At 33.1% G+C, this 20,149-nt stretch overlaps 1 protein-coding gene across 3 annotated transcripts in view; it reads right to left on the bottom strand.

Moving 5' to 3' along the window:
• Positions 1 to 6,586: 6,586 nt before the first annotated feature.
• The window catches only part of LOC114326239 (serine/arginine repetitive matrix protein 2), a 78,696-nt gene continuing 65,133 nt past the window's right edge, over positions 6,587 to 20,149 (bottom strand). For all 3 annotated transcript variants that reach the window (XM_028274538.1, XM_028274541.1, XM_028274539.2), the window contains exons 12-13: positions 16,657 to 16,884; positions 6,587 to 7,036 (exon numbers count right to left, since the gene is read on the bottom strand). In XM_028274538.1, coding sequence (XP_028130339.1) covers positions 6,771 to 7,036; positions 16,657 to 16,884 — 494 coding nt within the window. In that variant the 3' untranslated portion in view covers positions 6,587 to 6,770. The remainder of the gene's footprint in view (positions 7,037 to 16,656; positions 16,885 to 20,149) is intronic.

Below are 20,149 nucleotides of genomic sequence, written 5' to 3'. Positions count from 1 at the left end.
TCTCAGTAATTTTAAATAGAACACCTTAATATTAATAATTTGCTCTGAAAAATGAAAATATCTCGAAAACTAACAAATTTAGGCATAGGGAATATTATACAAAAATTAAAGTACGGTAATGATACTTTTCGATGGTGATATAAAATACAGGGTGTTCCATTTAAAATTTCTGAGAAAAAAATGTACTTGCGTTTTGACTCACCCTGTATTCGATATAAGGAAAATTAGCAATATCAACCATTTTTATAAATTTTGACAATCAACAAAAAAAATAGCACCAATAAACCATTGCTGTTGTGCTTATTTTTATTTATACAGGGAGCTGAACTTGTTACGTTTTTCATAAAAAAATTGGTTATAACTTTGTAAAAGCCCTATATAACATAACAAACCTTTATATTTTTGTGATGGGTAAGTTAAGAGAATTTCGAATATAAAATAAAATATAGGGTGTTCCATTTAAAAAAAAAAAACTAAGTTTGGTTTGCTACTATGTTATCGAACACCCTGTAACAATCTAACTAATTTCGTAATGTAAAGCTGAAAGTTGGCTACAATTTTTGTAATCAACTTTTATTGCTATCTGTTACTATAGCGGATCTACTGAGCTTTATCACACTCATCAATCACCCTGTATATTGAATTTAAATTATTTTAGGACGAAACATTTTTTTGTCATTACTTTTTAAACCACAAAAATGTCTGGCAATTATAGTTCATATTTCTAATAATGTTTAAAAAGTAATGACAAAATAATTTATTATTGTTCGTCTTACAATAATCTTAAATTCGATATGTTTACCTGTACAAATGTGCTGCGCAGTAATGCACGCAACCTGTATCAGCAGCCAGATGGCCGGTACGGTGTTCGAGGAAGCATAGGGAATAATATATTAAAGAACCAGTTGTCTTAAAATATTTTTTTTCCGACGTTGCTAGCTCTTGGCCCATATGCCATATGACTTATTAAAGAAACAATAAAAACTACAAATTTTACATTATCATTGGTGCTACAGCCCCATGAAAGAGCCTCGACCCTCCCAAGTCTATTACGCAGTCAGTCCTATCCATTGCCAGTCTGCTGCGCCTATTTTCTCCCATCCTCGTCTACACCATCCTTCCATCTGAGTTTTGGCCTATCCCTATTTCTCACAGGTTGTGACATAAGGATTCTTCTAGGAGGGTTGTTCTGCTGTGATCTTGCTAGCCCATCTTAGTCTTCCTATTCATAAGATACTACGTCTTTACCACCAAATATATGTTTATATATGTGGTATACATTCTCCTCCAAACACCACTTTCACAGATGCCACCGAATATTCCTTTCAGGATCCTTCGTTCAAATATAAGCAGAAGGTTTTCATCTGCCTTGGAGATGGTCTATGTCTCCGATCAATATGTCAATACTGGTTGTATAAGGGTTTTGTATATGGTTATTTTTGTTTTTTGGCTTTCATGTTTCTGCTTCTCATATGTCTACTCAGTCCAAATAGCATTTGTTTGCTAGGATTATCCTTAGCTTGATTTCTTCCCTCATGACGTTCTCGTTGGTGATCAGGGAGCCTAAGTATGTGAATTTGTCCATCACGTCAAAGGAATTGATGACCGATGTTTCTGGCTATATTGTTGGGTGTTGATGCCATCATCTTAGTTTTCTCCTCCTTTACTTGCAGATCCATATTTTTTGAGGCATTTGAGAAGGTGCTATACATTTCTTCTAGCTTGCGTCACAGTATAAAGAGGGACAGTAGAACTACTCTCCGAAAAATTGGAAGTAAAATCTTTCAACGCGCATCGCGACCGCGCAGGTTTCCTAGTCGCTAGACCACCACTCTTTCATTGCTAGTCGCGTAGAAACGGGTTTTAACAGGGAAAACCCGCATCCACCACTGGTGAATTACCAATTGCGTACTGCTGGTATTACTTCTTGAGATCAAAGTGCCGACGTAGAAGAAGTTTTACTGTCCCTCTTTATACTGTGCTTGCGTGTTGTGCGGGAACTAGGTCCACGTCATCTGCATATGCCAAAATTTGGGATGATTTATTAAAAATATTTCCTCTGTTGTCTATTCCGGCGTCTCTGACGGCCTTTTCCAGAGCTATGTTGAAAAGGAGACACGCCAGTGCATCTCCCTATCGTAGTCCAACATGGGTTTAAAACGCCTGTGATTGTTTACCCTGTATTTAGCCTTGGCAAACAACTTTACGCATTGTAGCCTTAACCAATCTTATCAGGGATGTGGAATTCATCCATGGCTTCATACAATTTATTTCTTAATACACTATCATAGGATGATTTGAAATCTACGAAAAGATGCTATGTGTCGATATTGAATTTATTGGTTTTTTCCAGTATTTGCCTTAGCACAAAGATCTGGTCTGTTGTTGATCGACCAAGCCTAAAACCACTTTGATATTCTCTAAGAAGCTCCTCTGAATGTGCGCTTAGACGACCATATAAGATACTCGAAAATACTTTGTAAGCTGTGTTAAGTGAGGGTTATTCCCCTATAGTTTCTACATTCCAATTGATCACCCTTTTTGTGTAGCGGGCAAATGATTCCAATACACCACTCTTCCGGGATTTGTTCCTCATTCCAGGCTCTTAGTATTATTTTATATACTTGATTAGTCAGAGTAGCACCTCCACATTTAACAAGTTCCACATAAAAATAAGATATTCATCATCATAAGTGGCTCGACAGTCTGTTGTGGATCTTTGCCTGCTCGCAAAGAAGTCGCCATTACTGTCGATTCCTGGCAACTTCCTCCATCTTCTGACCTCTAGAATCTTTAGGTCTTCTTCCACATCATCAATTCATCTTCTTTGTGGTCGTCCTATATTTCTCGTGCCCTCTGATATGTACAACCCCGCAAATCCGAACCAACGGAAAGTGAAAAAAATTCAAGACAAAAACTTAAAAACATGTTTATTACACCGAGTAAAACCAGAAAATTGAACAATGTAGAATTAATAGGACTTTGACATTTAAAATTTCTTAAAAATAAATACGTACATTATACGTAGTGTTTATAAAGGTTAAACGTAAACTTACGCCGGTTCTCCTGTAGCCAACTCGAGTCAAAAAAAATTTTCCACACTCTTGCGAGAACGTTTTGCAGCCCTAAGGCGCTTTCTAAAAGAAGTGGGTCACTTTCTTCTGATGCATGAAAGTGTAGCTACTCGACGCAGCTATCTTGCACCATTTACGCATAAACATTACAGACCGGGAACGCAGCACAGTTCTGCTCCACGTAACGTAGAGCCACATCCAAAGGTTTAGTGGCATCTGCGTGTGACACTCGATCTGGCAGGGAAACTTCTTCCTTGCTTTCTTCATCTTCATTAGCGTTGCCTTGAGATTGAATAAAGTCTACAATGTCTTCATCCGCAAATATTTGGTGCTCATTGTCACCAGCTTCAATCCATTCTGTAATTGCACGTTTTTCTTCGTTTTCACATCCTGGAAGTTGTTGTACGACTTCTAGGTCATCTTGTAACGGATCTTGGAAAAATGGAATTTCTTCAAATTGTAAATATGGCTACAACTTCTTACATGATTAATCTAATTCAAAGCCTAAGACTTTGTACATATGCAGGCGGTCAACGCCGCGGTTAGCCGACATTTTACCGTACACATGACAGCGATAGCGCTGCGTTTGACTGGGGGTCCCATTCCCCTTAGCAACTCGAAACGCCCTGCAAACGCGGCATTTGAAGTTATTACAACCGCCGCGGTTTGACGAAGTTGGGCGGTTGCATGTGTACGATACCATTTTTGTTCCTTGGTAACTTACAAAGCGGCGTTTTACTCTGGGCTAATTAGCAAAATTCATGGAAAAGTTATTTACCAGCAATTTCATTGTTGGAATCGAATTATAAGATCCTATATATTAATAATATAGGTATGCAAAGTCCGCAGATAGTGTGCTACTTTTTTTATAAACAAAATGGCGCCGACAAATCGTATTTTTTTCAATTATTGCTTTAAAACTCCGAAGGTTTTAACTTTACATCAAAAACACTCGGATAAAAATTCACCGCAATTAAATTCTGCATAGAGATGTTTTTCCCGGTTTGCTCCGACAAAAATTTTCCTCGGAAAATGCGGGTTTTCCCAAGAAAATCTCTAATTTTCAAATAAAGTTTTAGGTAATTATTAATCAATAATTAATTAACTTAGTGACATCAAAACTTTCTTGGTATAGATTGTAATTCCAGAAGCCGGTGAAAATTAAACGAATATTTTAGCAACAATTCAATTGTTAATTAACAATTTACGATCGCAATAATAAGCTAAATAATCATGATACATTGAGCAAACTTATAAAGATGAGATGCTTATTTAATATTTTATCGACAAAATATAAATTCTTCGTTTTTTTGCATAATCTTTAAATTTTGAAAAAAATAGTTATAATACGCTGGTCTGATTAGTAAAGTACAAAGAAAGGTTATTTACCAGCAATTTTATTGCTGGAATCGAATATTATGATCCTATATATTAATAATATAGGTATGCAAAGTCCGCAGATAGTGAGCTACTTTTTTATTACCAAAATGGCGCCCCCAAATCGTGTTTTTTTCAATTATTGGTCTATAACTCCGAAAATTTTAACTTTACTCCAAAAACACTCAAATAAAAATTCACCCCAATTTAATTCTACATAGAGGCATGCTTTTACCGATTTGGTCCAACGAAAATTTTCCTCGGAAAATGTGGGTTTTCCCAACAAAATCTCGAATTTTCAAATACATTTTTTAGGCAAGTAATTATTTATCAATAATTAAATAACTTGGTGAAAATTAAACGAATATTTTAGCAACAATTCAATTGTTAATTACCAATTTACAGTCGCAATAACAACCAAAATAATCATGAGACATTGATCAAACTTAGCAAGCTTATAAAGATGTGATGCCTATTTAATATTTTGTCGACAAAATATAAATTTTTAATTTTTTTGCATAATCTTTAAATGTTAAAAAAAATAGTTATAAACAAATGAACATTTCTCAGAAATTGTTTATTATATTGTAATTTTAAAAAATACTTAAAATGCGTATTTCAAAGATCTTGAAAATGAATGCTTTAAAAATGTTTTCCAACCATTTGCAAAAAAGTTATGAAACAGTAAAGTAAACATACGATTACTCCGTTGTTTATAATTTGTTTTAATTGTTTCAAAGCTTAAAAGTGAGTTTATGGTACAAACTAATTACTCTCAAAAAATATCAAACATTAGTTCAATGTTTATATTTTAATCAAAGATTAAAAATGTTTCTTTTTGTAATTTTTAGCGCGAAAGTAGGCTTGATACAGAGCCGGAGCTAAAATGTTCAATCAAAGCGATTGACACGCAGATGGCAAAATATAACCATTAAACTAATAATCGTTATTTTTTGTAAGCAATTAGCTTGTACTTTAAACTCACTTTTACGCTTTGAAAGAATTAAAAAAATATATAAACAAAGTAGAATCGTATGTTTACTTTGCTGTTTCATAACTTTTTTGAAAATGGTTGCAAAGTTTTAAAGCATTCATTTTCAAGATCTTTGAAATACGCATTTTACCTATTTTTTAAAATTAGAATATAGTAAAAACTTTCTGAGAAACGTTAATTTGTTATAACTATTTTTTTTAAATATTTAAAAATTATTCAAAAAAATTAAAAATTTATATTTTGCGACAAAATATTAAATTGGCATCTCATATTTATACGATTTCAAAGTTTGATTAGTGTATCATAATTATTTTGGTTATTATTGCGACCGTAAATTATTAATTAACAATTGAATTGTTGCTAAAAGATTCGTTTAATTTTCACCGGCTTCTGGAACTATAATCTAAACCAAGAAAGCTTTTATGTCACTGTTATTTAATTATTGGCAGATAATTACTTATCTAAAACTTTATTTGAAATTTAAAGATTTTGTTGGGAAAACCCGCATTTTCCGAGGAAAATTTTCGTCGGAGCAGATCGGGAAAAACATATCTCTATGCAGAATTTAATTGCGGTGAATTTTTATTCGAGTGTTTTTGTTGTAAGTTAAAATCTTCGTAGTTTAGAGCAATAATTGAAAAAAACACGATTTTCGGGCGCCATTTTGTTTATAAAAAAAGTAGCACACTATCTGTGGACTTTGCGTACCTATATTATTAATATATAATATAATCATAAGTTTCGATTTCAGCAATAAAATTGCTGGTAAATAACTTTTCCCAAAAATGGCCTATTCTCCGATAATTAATCAGCCCAGACTATTTGGGTTTACCAGTTAAAACGGCGGCGTAAACACCTGCATGTGTATAAATCCTAAGGCTAACTTTCGGATAATCCGAACAGGCTGTCCCCCCAATTAGTTCGGATTTGCGGGGTTTTACTGTAGTTTAAAATTATATCTTCCGACGCCATAACCCATTTTCAAACCAGTTCTAACACAATGTGTTAGATGTCATGATAATATTTTATATATCGAAAAGGTTCTGTGATTGATTGATGTAGCCCTTATTAAAGGGATTTTATTAAATTTTATACCTTTTATAAAGGATTTTTCAATAGGAACTTGAATAAAAATACATAATCATTGTTTAAGACATATTTTATGAATTTTATTTTTTCTTCCATACAGATAGCTAAGTAATACAAAAAATGTAATTATTAATTTGAATCAAACAGTCGGCAACACTACATCATACTCGAATATATACAAAAGATAACTATTAATGCTTAAAAGTACATACGATCGATATTACATATCGGTCGCTCTAATTAACTTTCGACCTCTTCTTTGCAATGGCATCTTCAACAGCCTTCAGTTGTTTCAATAGTTCTTCTCTTCTCGAAGTCGCCTTCTTCGACTTGGGATCACCGGGAGGTGGAGAATTCGCAGGTCGTTTTTTGGCTTGAGACGATTCTGCGCTTCTTGGATTCTCCGGCTTTTTGGGTCCAACCGGATTCTTCAAATTAAGTTTTATTTGTTTCTTCTCTAAAGCGCTTCCTTTCAAAGCATCCATAGCTTTCACCAAATCAACTGTTGAAGAATATACAGGTTATTAAGATAAAGATTATACATATATTACTTTTCTCATGAGCATCTTTCAGTGCGTCAGAGCTTTTCGATTGCTTTCTAACGCATTAAATTGTGTGTGACAGAAAAAAAGGCACATCTGTGATTAGAGACATTTATAACATTTATTCTAGTTGTCGATAGATGGCGCTATAATCGAAAAAAAAATTATTTACGAATTATATAATATATCTACGAATATAATCTGTACAATTTATAACACTATACAAATCAAAGAAAATACCATTTTATAAATGCAATAAACACAATTAATTTGATTTTATGCCAAATTGCAAATAAAATGTGACAACTGTCAGATTTAACTAAAATGCCATGTTAGAATAAATGTTATAAATGTGTATTATCACGGACTTACCTTTTTTTTATCATTTGTGACGCACTGAAAAATGCTCATGAAAAGGACTTTATTAACAATGTAATAAAATATGCATTACAAAAGATACTTCCAAAAAGACTATACAGGGTAGCGAGAAAGTATGGAAACACGGTAATTTCTCGGAAATCGCTTGAACGATTTTTATAAATTTTGGTGGCTAAGGGTGTTCTAATGTGGCCGATATTATAGTGGTAACTACATTGTTGTCAAATCTTCCGTTTTCTGTAAATCTAATGAACTTTATTATTTTAAATGGAACACCCTGTATATTTTTTTCGTTTTGAAGTCCTTAAGGGGGGGGGGGTATGGTTTGAAATTTTTTTTTATTATTTCAAATAAAAGTGCATACTTTCAAGAATACTCTCTGAAAATTTCAAAATAATCGGAGTAAAATTACCAGAGATACAGGGTGTTGAATATCCCTACCTTCGACTCGCGTTGCCGCGGTTTCGCGCCAGCACGCTTGAGCGTAGTGAGAAACGTTAAACAACTGTTCGTCTTTTTTTTTTGTAGATTACTCCGCAATTCAAAAAACATATTCCAATGTTCATCACTTTACGATTTGGCAGACAAATCAGAAGATGAAGATGCAGTTGTCAAAACTTTAAACGCATTTTTCTCAAAACTGCTTTTTCAAATGCGGTGGACATTGTAACTGAAAAACTACTTGACCGATCTACCTGAAATTTTGCATAGATTTTCTTTCGACATTTCGTGAGGTAACAACGTCGAGATATTTTTCGTTTTGTGCTTATTTTTTGTTCGACAATATTAAATATGTTGGGTTTTCACAAAATTTTTATCAAAAATTTCGTACTTTTGACTTCTGAGTTATACCAAAAATTCAAAAATCATTAAAAATAAAAAAACTCGACGTTGTTACCTCGTGAAACTCATAGCCTAATTAAATCTTTTTGAATTTTTTGTTTCGTATGATCCAGTGATGAGTTCTGATGTCCACCGCAAAATCCATTTTTTTTGAGCTGCCTGCCAAAATTTGTCGCCAATGGCTTATTTTTCAATATTTTGGAATGAATTTTTTCTTAAATATTCTTTGAATTGTACTTAATATGTTTATTTAATTTAAAAATAAAATAATTCTACCATAGCTTCGAAAAAAAATCACAAAAATGTGCTTGATATGTTGATTTCAAACCATACTCCCCCCCTTAAGAAATACTGATTATTTTTTATGTTATATTCCCTATACCTAAATGCCATAATTTCGGAGTTATTGCTACATTTATTAAAAAAAAAATTTAACAAATTATATATAAAAATCAATTTTTTCGGACCGGGTAGACATGATTTTAGGTTCTTTGAATCACTGGGAACAAAAAGGTCTTGTGTAATTTTCCTCAAAAGTTAATCGTTTCCGAGTTATAAACAATTTAAAACTGAAAAAAATCGAAAAATTACGATTTGCTAGGAAAAAAACACAAGTAAAAAATATTATTTTTGAAACTACGAAGCGCCTAAATGCAAGTTCAAACCTTATCTTATCAAATACAGATAAGTGAGTTGGTCTTATTTCATTCTAAAACATTATTTTTTGTTGTTAATGCAGCCCAATCGCCCGTCCTCCCATTATGAGCTTCGTTAACAATTAAAAAAAAAACAATGTTTTAGAATAAAACATGCCAAAAATTCTTGTAGGAAAAGGTTTGAGCTTGAATTCAGGTACATACTTCCTAATTTTAAGAATGATTTTTTTACTTGTGTTTCTGAACCTTGAAAATCGCCATTTTAAGAATCGCATCCAAAGAACCTAAAATAATGTCTACCCGTGCCGAAAAAATTGATTTTTATAACTTGTTAAAACATTTTTTTTTTAATAAATGTAGCAATAACTCCGAAATTATGGCATTTACATAGGTATAGGGAATATAATATGAAAAATAATCAATATTTCTTAAGAACTTCAAAACGCAAAAAATATACAGGGTGTTCCATTTAAAATAAGAAAGTTCATCAGATTTACAAAAAAACGGGCATCAATGTAATTACCACTATTAGTGCGGCAGATTCGTGCAAAATATTATAAGAATTGCACATTTAATGATACAAGTGTATATTTTGGTCCACATATACTGCACAAATAAAGGTTCAAATTTAGATATGAGGCCATCTCAGATTTTGCCTTTTACAAAAATGGCGGTCATTCAAAATGGGCGACTATACATATATGACTAATAGCACGATATATTTTGAATGAAAAGTTCGATTTCAACCAAATTTGGTACGTAGGTTCGTTTTGTGATTTACAAGATCGATGCCATAAACTGGAAGAATCGTTTTACCAGAAGTTTTGTTTTTCCTGGTTTTTTATGTAAAACTATTTTATATTATGTAAATAATTTATTTTCAATTTTTTCACCCTGTATATACTAATTTTTCAAAATGGTAATACCACTATTGAAAAGAGCGTAAGAATATGTTTTAGGAAATATTTTGAACTTTGTAGTTATGTTAATTACCATTTAATAAATGCATAACGTATCTTCACATGTACCTATGTGCGGTAGATTCATTTTGAATGCCTGCCATTTTTGTAAAACACGAAATCTGAGATGGCCTCATATCTAAATTTGAATCTTTGTATGTGTAGTGTGTGTGGTCCAAATTATATGCTTTTACCATTAAATGTACAATAATTCTTATATTATTTGCACGAATGCGCCGCACATAGGTTCATAGGTACATGTTAAGGTACGTTATGCATTTATTAATTGGTAATTAATATAACTAAAGAGTTCAAAATATTTCCTAGAAAATATTTTTACGCTCTTTTCAACGTCGGTATCAACTTTTTGAAAAATTAATATATACAGGGTGAAAGAATTGGTAAAAAACAACATGTTTTTACATAAAAATCAGGAAAAACACAACTTCTGGTAAATCGATTCTTCCGGTTCAAGACCTTGGTCTAACACATCAAAATAAGAATATATATAACAAATTTGGTTGAAATCGGACTTTTCGTTCAAAAGTTATCGTGCTATAAGTCACATATGTATAGTCGCCATTTTGCATGCCCGCCATTTTTGTAAAAGGTAAAATCTGAGATGGCCTTATATCTAAATTTGAACCTTGATGTGTGTAGTATATGTGGTCCAAATTATATGCTTCTACCATTAAATGCACAATAATTCTTATAATGTTTGCACGAATTTGCCACACATAGGTACTTGTGATGATACGTTATGCATTTATTAAATGATAATTAACATAACTAAAAAGTTCAAAATATTTTCTACAAAATATTTTTACGCTCTTTTCAATTGCGGTATTACCTTTTTGAAAAATTAATATATACAGAGGGAAAAAATTGAAAAAAAAAACATATTTTTACATAAACAACCAGTAAAAACACAACTTCTGGTAAACCGATTCTTCCGGTTCATCATATCCCTCTTGTAAATCAAAAAGAAAACCTATATACCAAATTTGGTTGAAATCGGACTTTTCGTTCAAAAGTTATGGTACTATTAAACACATAAGTATAGCCGCCATTTTGAACGCCCGCCATTTTTGTAAGACAAAATCTGAGATGGCCTCATATCTAAATTTGAACCTTTATATGTGTAGTATATGGGGTGCAAATTATATGCTTGTATCATTAAATGTGCAATTGTTTCACATATCGGCAGCACTATATAATATCGGCCGCATTAGAACACCCTTAGGCTACGGCTCCACGGGCTGGAAATTGACGCTAGCAGTAGCCGCAAAACGAACTTAAGATTCCACGGAACGGAATAGGAATAGCCGAACTGAACCGACTACGCACAAGTCCTGTAGTCGGTACAGTTCGGCTATTCCTATTCCGTTCTGCGGAACCTTAAGTTCGTTTTGCGGCTACTGCTAGCGTCAATTTCCAGCCCGTGGAGCCGTAGCCTAACCCACCAAAATTTATAAAAATCGTTCAAGCGGTTTTCGAGAAATTACCGTGTTTCCATACTTTCTCGCTACCCTGTATGTATATTGCTATAAACCAAAATTGCAGAAGTTACTGTATGTATATTTAAATATTTGAAGTAATATAAACTTGCTTGCATAGAAATCGGCCTATGTATAAATTTGGTCATTTATGATGTCTCGAATTTCCTAAACCTGTTGTCCGATTTAAGTGATTTTTTTAAGCCTTATTCCTTAACAATACCGCTGTAAAAATATTGTTGCTAAACAGTTAAATTTTTATTGTATACCGAGGTACGAATCAAACTGTGTTTTTTTCTCAAAGTTCGCATCACCGTGTGAAATATTCTAGCATTTATAAAATACTGAAATTAAAACCCAACTATAGCATCATGTTTTCTTAATATTCTGTCTTTTGATTCATTCGCTTATGTTGGACCATAAAAAGGTTAGGTACTTAAACAACTAGCCACATTTTTCATCAATACATGGCGTTTTTAAATAAGTACGACAAACTTTAAGGGGTAATTCTGAATGAAAAAATAATGACAGTTTGCTTTATAATCGTATGTCCGCAAATGCTTCGTTGCCGAGATAGGGGGTGTTAAAATTTTTTTCTTACAAACTGACGATTTATTTATTACTTTAAAACCTGTTGAGATGTGCAAATTAATTTTGGTGGGTTTTAAGAAGTAGTTATTGCACATTTTTAGACATACAATTAGGAAGTTAATGTTTACCATTACCATATTACCCGTATGCAGGCCAATGGTGATGATAAAATTCTTAATTGTATGTCAAAAAATGTGCAATAACTACGTCTTAAAACCTACCAAATTTCATTTGCATATCTCAACCGGTTTTAAAGCAATAAATAAATCGTCAGTTTGTAAGAAAAAATTCAACATCCCGTATCTCGGAAACGAAGCATTAACGGACATACGATTATAAAGCAAACTGTCATTATTTCTTCATACAGAATAACCCCTTACAGTTTGTCGCACTTATCTAGAAACACTCTGTACTGATGAAGAACATGGCTAGTTGTTACCTAACTTTTTTATTATCCAACATAAGCGAATGAATAAAAAACAGAATGTTAAGAAAACCTGAGGCTATAGTTGGATGTTAATTTCAGTATTTTATAATTTTAACTATTTATAATGGGAAATATAAAAAATATAAAATAAAGTATTTTATACATGCTAAAATATTCCACAGGGTGATGCGAACTTTGAGAAAAAGCAGTTTGTTTCGTACACCCGGTATACAACGAAAATTTACCTGTTTAGCAACAATATTTATTACACCGATATTGTTAAAGAATAAGGCTATAACATATTAAAAAAATCACTTAAATCGGACGACAGGTTTAGGAAATTCGAGACATCAAAGATGACCAAATTTTTAAGTGGGCCGATTTCTATGCACGCAAGTTTATTATTTAAAAACACCACATTGGTAGGTACAACTAATTAGATAAACAGAGGTACTCTAAATAAAAAGAAACCAAATACAGTAAAACCTCGATATAACGGACCTCTATTTAACGGACTTCGGATATAACGGACAAAAAATCCGATCAGATGTAACAAAATTGAAAATAGAATTCTGGAAGAAAAATTAGCACAGAAAAAAGGACAGGTTCTCGGCACTGCTTTGTGCTAAGGCCGATGGATCGCTTGGATTGACTGCTATAATGGTTGGCAATTCTCGTAAACCTAGAGCTATCAAAGATATAATGCATTATCTGCCTATTTCATATTATAGCTCTAATAAGGCATGGTTCATCACAGATATTTGTACCTGCACGTGCAGTGAGAAAATTTCAAGAGAAGAAACGGGAAATACCGCCGCAAGAGGTGAAAGTTTTATCGATTTTAGATAGCGCTCCTGCTTAGCCCATTGAAAATATTCGACATTTAGAAGATGACAACTTCTATGTTTTTGCCAAAAAAATACATTGTTTATTCAACCCAAGGATCAGTGAATAATTTTGGCAACCAAATGAGTATATTGCAGAAAGTTTATAGATGAAGTAGAAAAGTAAAAAAGTAGCAAACAAAACTTGATTCCTTGTTTAATTACAGATTTGTATACTGTATATAAATACCGCAGACGATATTTTCAAAAAAAAAATTTGATTGATTTTAAACCTATTTTTATATAACGGACTTTCGGCTTTAACAGACATTCCGTCCCCCCAATTAGTCCGTTGTATCGAGGTTTTACTGTACTTTAACAGTTGTTAGCATTAGTTTTTTGGGATGCGAAAGGAATTTCGTTTGTAGAAGACTTACAAACTGGTAAAACAATAAATTCTGAATATTACAGTAACCGTTTAGACCAGCTGAAGGAAAAAATTCGTGAAAAAAGAGATGTTTTCAGAAGAAAAAAGAGATGTTTTCAGAAGAAAAAAATTATTTTTCATCAGGATATATCACCGTGTCATATGAGCATTTTGACAATGGCTAAGATTCATGAATTTAAGTTTGAATTGTTGGAGCAACCACAGTATTCACCAGATTTGGCCCTTAGCGACTTCCATCTGTTTCAATACCTAAAAAAAATAAAAAAATTCATGGAAAGCGTTTTTCACCAAACGATGTCATAACAGTTGTGGAAATATATTTTGCAGCCCTTCCACATTCTCACTTCATGGATGGAATTCATGAATTGGAACTGTATTGATGTTCAGTTGGCGTTGATCCAGATAATATATCCATTCAAATAATTTGAGCTCTAGATGACATTGAGTGGATAAGTTACGCCAAATCTACCAGATATACACAAAGTTTAAGGACTGAACAAAAATAGTATATTATATTCCTATAAATAAAGAAGGAGACAGATATTCATGTAGAAATTATCTCACAATACCACTAATTACACATGGCAGCAAGATATTCTTATACGAATTGCTAGGAAGATAATAAAGGTGTTAAAGCTGATAATAAAGTTAAAAAGGAAGTAACAAAGAGAACCTTATGTAGAAGCAGTACAAGTTGGAGCGAGAAAGAGAATGAGGAGATCATCAGAAAATGTACCCATCGTATTGACGATTTATCTAATTTTAGTAAATTGTATTTCAAATGATGAAAGGGTTGTCATTGCGAGTCCATTATACAATTGGATATAGGAATTAAGTCAATACTCGCAATCTTAAGTTTGTATTTTAATAGTGGTTACATAATCATGGGGCGACCGAGGTTACAATTGATGCCTCATCTTCAGGCCCAGTACATAAAGTCTTCACAATTACAAACTACACGCTAAAATCACAAAAAGAGACAAAAATGTACACATATAGTCAAAACAGAAAGTGAAACGTACGCCGATGTGTGTAGTATATAGTATACAAAATGTATATACACATCGACGTTCGTTTCAATTTATGTTTTGACTTAATTTGATTGAAAATAAATCATACCGCATGGGAAAAGTTATAGCGGACGGACTATACATATATAAAAACATAAAAAACAACTATGTCTTGGTTTAAATTACATACAATAAAGCCAAACAACTGTATAGTATTGAACTTAATAGTCTGTAGAGTGTATACTGAGACATTTTGCCATTGGGAGTGACCAATCTGATGAGAATTGCTTGGTACATGTATATAATTTAATATATACTATCATCAATCCTTAAGTAGTTAAGGGTTGATGGAGTCTTGACAGGATAACTACGTAACTAACAAGGAGCCTTAACTACTTAAGGATTGATGGTAGTATACAGTGCGTCCATAAAGTTACGCATAAATTCATTATTTCGTAAACCGGAGGCTTTAAGAAAAAAATCCCGAAACAGGTCGATTTTCATTTTTAAATTACGATTTTTTGACATACATATCATACTAGTGACGTCATCCATCTGCGCGTGATGACGTAATAGATGATTTTTTTAAATGAGAATAGGGGTCATGTAATAGCTCATTTGAAAGGGTATGTAATTCTCTATTCAATAATATAAACATTAATATTATTATTTATACTTTTTTAAATTAAATTAATTGGTACAAAAAGATGAATGTATGTAATTTGTTTAATTCTAAATATAATTTATTCGTGCCAGAAGACATAAACAAGTTTTATTTAAAAAATAAACATTCGATTTTCGCTTAAGCGTAATGTTAAACTTCCAAGAGGCAGGTGGGTGGCAGCTCTAACATTGAATTTAAGCGAAAAGCAATATTTATTATTTGTCAAATAAACATGTACATGTATTCCTGTTTTCTGACAAAAGTAAAACGAATTTTGAATTAAATAAGTTACATACATTCTTCTTCTTGTCTCTATTAATTTAATTAAAAAATTCTTTTTGGACACCCTTTACAAATAATTATGTTATTGTTTGTATTATTAAATAGAGAATTACATACCCTTGCAAAAGAGCTATCACATGACCCCTATTCTAATTTAAAAAATTCATCGATTACGTTATCAAGCCCAGATGGATGACGTCACCAGTATGATATATATGTATGCCAAAAAATTGAAATTTAAAAATCGACCTGTTTCGGAATTTTTCCTTAAAGTCGCCGGTTTACGAAATAATGAATTTATGCGTTACTTTATGGACGCACTGTATATTAAATTATATTCCATGCAATTCTCATCAGATTGGACACTCCCAATGGCAAAATGTCTCAGTATACACTCTATAGACTATTAAGTTCAATACTATACAGTTGTTTGGCTTTATTGTATGTAATTTAAACCAAGACATAGTTGTTTTTTATGTTTTATATACATTTTTGTCTCTTTTTATGATTTTAGCTTGTAGTGTGTAATTGTGAAGACTTTATGTACTGGGCCTGAAGATGAGGCATAAATTGTAAGCCTCGAAACCGGTCGCCCCATGATTATGTAACAACTATTAAAATACAAACTTAAGATTGCGAGTATTGACTCAATTCCTGTATCCAATTGTAAATTGTATTTGTTGTTGTTATTTTTTGACTTGATGTATGCTCTGTCCATAAACTTGTAAAATTTTAAGTGACAATAAAGCATATTTTTATTCTATCCTAACAGTTGTTTGATGGTATATCATAAAAGTAGATAGAAAGAACAGTAAAAATCCCTGGATGTTTATACATTTAAAAACATCTTTATTCTTGTATCTCTCGATTTGTCTATTGAATAATTTTTCAATTTTAAAAGTGTGTATTACAATTAGCTCTATTTTTTATTTTTAACTGTTGTTTTGATTTTGATATTGAGTAAATTAATCATAGGTTAAAAAAAGAAATTATATTTCTTACCGGGCCCTCTAGATGGTGGACTATTATCCCTGCTGCTGGAACTACTGGAGTCAGATGAATCAGAATCGCTAGAGCTACCTGATGAACTTCCAGAAGATGATCTCGAGGCCCTGCGGCCTCTTACTCTCGCCAACGCAGCAGCAACTGCTAGTTTGCTTCTGCTTCTGCTAAACTGTTCATCTCTTAATGGAGCTGGTGGGTTAGCAGCTGCACTCAGTCTCATCATACCTTAAAGAAAACGGGGTTTAAAAAGTCAAAAACTAACAAGATAACAATACTGATAATTTATTATACATATAAGACAATAATAGAAAACAAATTTTTTATTCCCATTGTTTACCTTTTTGTTATATTTTTGTTTGTCTTCTCAAAGAGGTTGGTCATTCAGAACTATACTGCCATGCTAAGCCCAAAGGCGGTAACTGATTTTTTATCGAACATGAGATTGTTGTATTTCTACGTAGATTATAGGTATTTAGAATATTTTTACCAAGTCCTTGGAGTTGTAGAACTATTATAATGGGTATCTAGAATATATTTACAAAGTCTTTGGAGTTGTAGAAGCATTATAATATAATGAAACCTACCTAGAAACACAAAAATGTCATTTTCGATAAAAAATCAGTTACCGCCTTTGGGCTTAGCACGGCAGTATATCTGTATGTATTTTTTAATTTCCATAGATTCTAACAAAGACAGCTTAAGGTCTTTATTTTAAATATGGAGATTTGAAATTGATCATTCAACGAATGTTTTTGTATTCCTAAGAGACCTTTTGCGTTCTGTCATATGTTTGTAAAAGGTTCTACCAGTTTGACCGATGTAAGTTTTTAGGCATCACCACATGTAAGCTTGTTACATACATCACTGTGTGGGTGCTTTTTCTTTTGACTCTTGTTATTCGTAATATATTTGCTTAATATATTGTTTGTTCTGAAAGCTGGTTCATTCCTTTCTTTTTTTATGTATTTGGCTATTTTTGTTGATTGTGTAAATCTCAGTAATGGGGCTTTTCATCGATTGTCATTTGTTTCGAGCTTCTGTCATATGTTCTATAATCTGTGTATAATATTAATATACAAGGATTATACGACATACGACAGAAGCTCGAAACAAATGACTGTGAATGAAAAGACCTATTAGAAGGTTTTACGCACTTGGTGACTTTTCCACGGTTGGGCAGTACTGTATTCAGTACAAATTGATGAAAATGTCAGAATCTCAAAAAGTAGGGGAGATGTTTAACAGTGAACCAGTGGGGTACAGTGATCCACCGAAATATTAGGAAATCTGGCAACGCCAGACACTTGCGTTCTACGAATATTAACCACAGTTGACTTACAAGTCCATCCGGTCATTAGCACATGCTGCAAAGTTTATAGGAGGTGCGAGCCAATTGTTGTTTTTAGAGGGAAAAACTTATATATTTAAAGTAAGTATTACGATTTTTAATGTCCTTGCGTTGATTATATTTAAGAGCAAACCTTTTACGTAATTTTCTATAGGTAGTTGGCCATACTTATGTAAAATAGTTGCAAGTGTGTTAAACTTTTTTCTTATTTTTTCTAACCTAAAATATAATAATATACAGGGTGGTACACAGTGAATCAATCGACCCTGTTTCACAGTGAACCGGTTCACTGTGGACCAGATACTTTTTTGTTGAGTGTTGCTTTAAAAAAATGTGAACTAAGTTAACTTTACTTAAAAAGTACATTTATGTTTATTGTTTTTATTTATTAGACTCGAACTAAACACGTTCTAGAATAACAATTTTACGTTTTTATTTTATAGAATGCCGCGAAACAAAACAAAGGAAAGAAAAATTGGAGCAACTACACAGGAAAAAATGAGATTAGAAGCAGTAGAAAAAGACATGAGTATACGAAAGGCAGCTAAAGAAGCCGAAATTCCTTATCCTACACTTCGCCGCTATGTAAAAAAAGAGAAAATCAAGGCAACATTTCTTTGGTTCCCAACTACGAAGTAAATCGGGTTTTTTCTTTAGAACAAGAAAATGTATTACTTGGATACTTCAAGATTTGTGCACTAAAATTCTACGGACTCACCACAAAAGACTGCAGGCAAGTTACTTATGAAATGGCGACGCTAAACAACATTAAAATGCCAGATTCCTGGGAAAGAAATTCCATAGCTGGTGTAGAATGGCTTAGATGTTTTAGAAATCGACATCCAGATATCTCGTTGAGAAAGCCAGAACCCTGCAGTCTTGCAAGAGCAACGTCCTTTAACCGAGAAAATGTGAAAACCTTTTTTGATAATTTATCAAATGTTCTTAACAGAAATGACAAATTTGCTGATGGCACACGCATTTATAATTTGGACGAAACGGGAACATCAACTGTCCAGAAACCCCAAAAGGTAATTGCCCCAACTAGTTTGTTGAATGTCGGAAAGGTTACTAGCGGTGAAAAGGGAACTTTGGTTACAACATGTTGCATGGTAAGCACAACAGGGCATGCAATACCTTCTGCCATTGTTTTTCCCAGAAAGAATTATAGAGACCTGATGTTGCACGGAGCTCCCCCTGGGACGTTAGGATTGGCGGCTCCATCTGGTTGGATGAATAGTAATCTGTTTGTTGACGTAATAAAACAATTTATCCATCATACCAATTCAACTCCTTAAAATCCGTCATTACTCATCATGGATAACCAGGAATCGCATCTCTCCATAGAGGCCTTGGATTTGGCAAAAAATTCTGGAGTAACAATTCTCACACTGCCTCCACACACTTCAGCTAAATTGCAGCCGTTAGATGTTGGACTGCTAAGTCCGTTTAAGATGTATTATTGTGCCGCTTTAGAATCCTGGATGCTTCGTAACCCAGGGAAGCCTGTCACCATTTATCAAGTGGCTGAGTTTGTCGGCCATGCTTATCCCAGAGCTATGACACCACTGAACATAGCCGCTGCCTTCTCCAAGTGTGGAATTTTTCCATTTAACAGAAACATATTTAGCGACGAAGATTTTTTGCCAAGAAGTGTTACGGACCGTCCTGAACCCAACAATACAACAGATGAGCCAACCTCTGAAACAACTGAAACGCCACAACGTAACGAAAAAACCAAGCAGGCCCAAGCAAAATCGCGGATGATGTTGCAGACACAGAGAAATCCATTGGCCAGCCTTCCCAGTCCACCACCAAAGTATTAATAACACCAGAAATATTTCGACCACCTTTAAAAGCAGGTCCTCGTGATGAAAAGAGAAAACGTAGAAATGTTAGAAAAAGCGTTATAGCAACAGATACACCGGAAAAGGATGCAATAGCTTTAGAACGGGCTAACGCAAAAGCTAAAAAAAAACTGCAAAAAGACAGGTTTTTGCAGATTCTGCTAATACAAAAACCAAAGCTGCATTGACAAAACGAAATAAGCGTAAAAGAAAATCTGATTCAGACACAAACGAATCTGAAGAATTTATTTCTGATAGCTCTTCTGATGATGACTGGTACGAAAAACCAAGTGAT

This window comes from Diabrotica virgifera, chromosome 7 (genome assembly GCF_917563875.1).
Source record: "Diabrotica virgifera virgifera chromosome 7, PGI_DIABVI_V3a".
Classification (NCBI taxonomy): Eukaryota; Metazoa; Arthropoda; class Insecta; order Coleoptera; family Chrysomelidae; genus Diabrotica; species Diabrotica virgifera.
The sequence above is the reverse complement of the archived record's forward strand: the minus strand, read 5'-3'. Positions and strand labels throughout refer to the sequence as shown.